Source organism: Grammomys surdaster, unplaced genomic scaffold, assembly GCF_004785775.1.
Source record: "Grammomys surdaster isolate TR1022 unplaced genomic scaffold, NIH_TR_1.0 65, whole genome shotgun sequence".
Taxonomy (NCBI): domain Eukaryota; kingdom Metazoa; phylum Chordata; class Mammalia; order Rodentia; family Muridae; genus Grammomys; species Grammomys surdaster.
Window position 1 is genome coordinate 15,545,226 of NW_021604567.1, and position 1,827 is coordinate 15,547,052.

Sequence of the window (1,827 nt, forward strand, 5' to 3'; positions counted from 1 at the left end):
TCAGGGCAGGTCCCCCACACACACATCCACCTCAGGGCAGGTCCCCCCGACACACATCCACCTCAGGGCAGGCCCCTCAGAGCAATTATGTGCCTAGAGCCAGTGCTGGCCAGGGAGTCAGGCCCTGTTGTCCCTGAGTGATATGGAACAAGAGAGCAGAGCACAACTTAAAACATGGGAATTTGGAGAGAAAAAAAATAAATGACGGAAGGCAGAGAAACCTCTTAGGGAATCCTTTTCTGAGGCACAATTGTTTCCCCTCATCCACAATTTTGTTTTCCGTGATTAGTTCCCTGCAGTCAACTGGTCTAAAACATTCCGGCAGTGTGCTGAAAGACTGAAGCATTTGAAAGAAGAGAGACTGTGCTTACATAGGTCTTTTTCAGAACACTGTTATAATTGTTCCATTTTATTATTAGTTATTGTTGTTGATCTCTTCCTGTGCCTAATTCATAAATTAAATTTTGTCTAAGTAGGAAAAGTCAGAGTGCATATCCTTTGGTGCTATCTGAGGCGTCGGGTACTCCTGGCAATCCTGGAATAGACCTCCAAAGGCCAGATGGGATTACTGAACTGCACCTATACAGAGAAATAAGTCCCAGGACACTTTGAAGGGAGAATTCTTCCAGGACTCTGGGTCATTTATTTCGTCATGTGGCCTTCAGGGATTGACAGCTACTGTTGAGCCTCCCACATCCAAGGCCTGTGCTTGTGTCCCAGACAACTCCTCAGCCAGTGACCCAGATCCACCACCTTCCTTCCAGAGGTTTCTCTAGAGTGGTGCATCATGCTCCCACACCTAGGACCTGCCATCTATCCATACCTCCCTGCCTTCCCCCACATCAAGCCAGAGTCTGTATGTACTTCTTTCTGTCTCAGAACCAACAGCTCCACGCCCTTGAGGACTTGTCCTGACTCCTTTCTTGGCTTCACACACACAACTATTATAGAACTTCTCAGACTGCTTGGTAATTTATTTACCACAAATTGATCTCTGTAAACGCAGATCTTATTCGTTCTTGTGTTCCCAGCAGCACTGCATCACCAAGGATTGACTTGCTGCTCAGTAAATGGTGGCCAAATGCTAGAACCACTCCGGGTTGTGAGATGGTATTCCTGGTCTCAAAATGATACCCAAGTACACTCAACTCAAAAATAGGATTTCCATATAACTACTTTTTAATTTCAGAGGTTTAACGTTTAAATTCCTGCTTCCCACAGGAAAACTGCCTCCAGAAACATGTAAACATAACTCCATGTTCCACAGGAAAAAAAATATAGAGAAACATAGTATCTATCACCCAGAACTAAGGGAAAGCAGTGTCGGGAGTTACATTGCATTACCTGTCACACACAATCTCCCAGGTAGAGAATCTTGAGTTCTGACTAATCAAGGTTGGGTCATCTTGTCTTGCTGCTCCAAAGAGTTCATCTGTGCACACATCACACTCATCCTTCCCAGTTGCAAAGTTCCAATAGGGCAAAGCAAAGGACTCATTGCCAGTGAGTCTCTAAAAGCAAAGGGAGGTCCTGTCACTTTATGTATGTGTTGAATGCTATACAAAAGCATGTAGGCAAAGACTGGCCTGATTCTTGGCCAAATTCATAGCAAAACTACAAATACCAATTAGATTGACAAGGAAATATCAATATATAAAAATCTGTTTGTATATAGTCACATAAATATATAAGTCTCACATATGTATCTGTGCACATGTATAAATAAGCACAATGCAATTGTTCTGCTTTAATATGGAGGAAATCCTACCATTTGCACCAATGTGCTACAGTGTGCACCAATGTGCTACAGTGTGCACCAGTGTGCTA

At 43.6% G+C, this 1,827-nt stretch overlaps 1 protein-coding gene across 2 annotated transcripts in view; it reads right to left on the minus strand.

Annotated features, from left to right (window-relative positions):
* The window catches only part of Dct (dopachrome tautomerase), a 37,201-nt gene that overhangs the window by 23,897 nt on the left and 11,477 nt on the right, over positions 1–1,827 (minus strand). For both annotated transcript variants that reach the window (XM_028772418.1, XM_028772426.1), the window contains exon 4: positions 1,345–1,511. In XM_028772418.1, the coding sequence (XP_028628251.1) occupies positions 1,345–1,511 (167 nt within the window). The remainder of the gene's footprint in view (positions 1–1,344; positions 1,512–1,827) is intronic.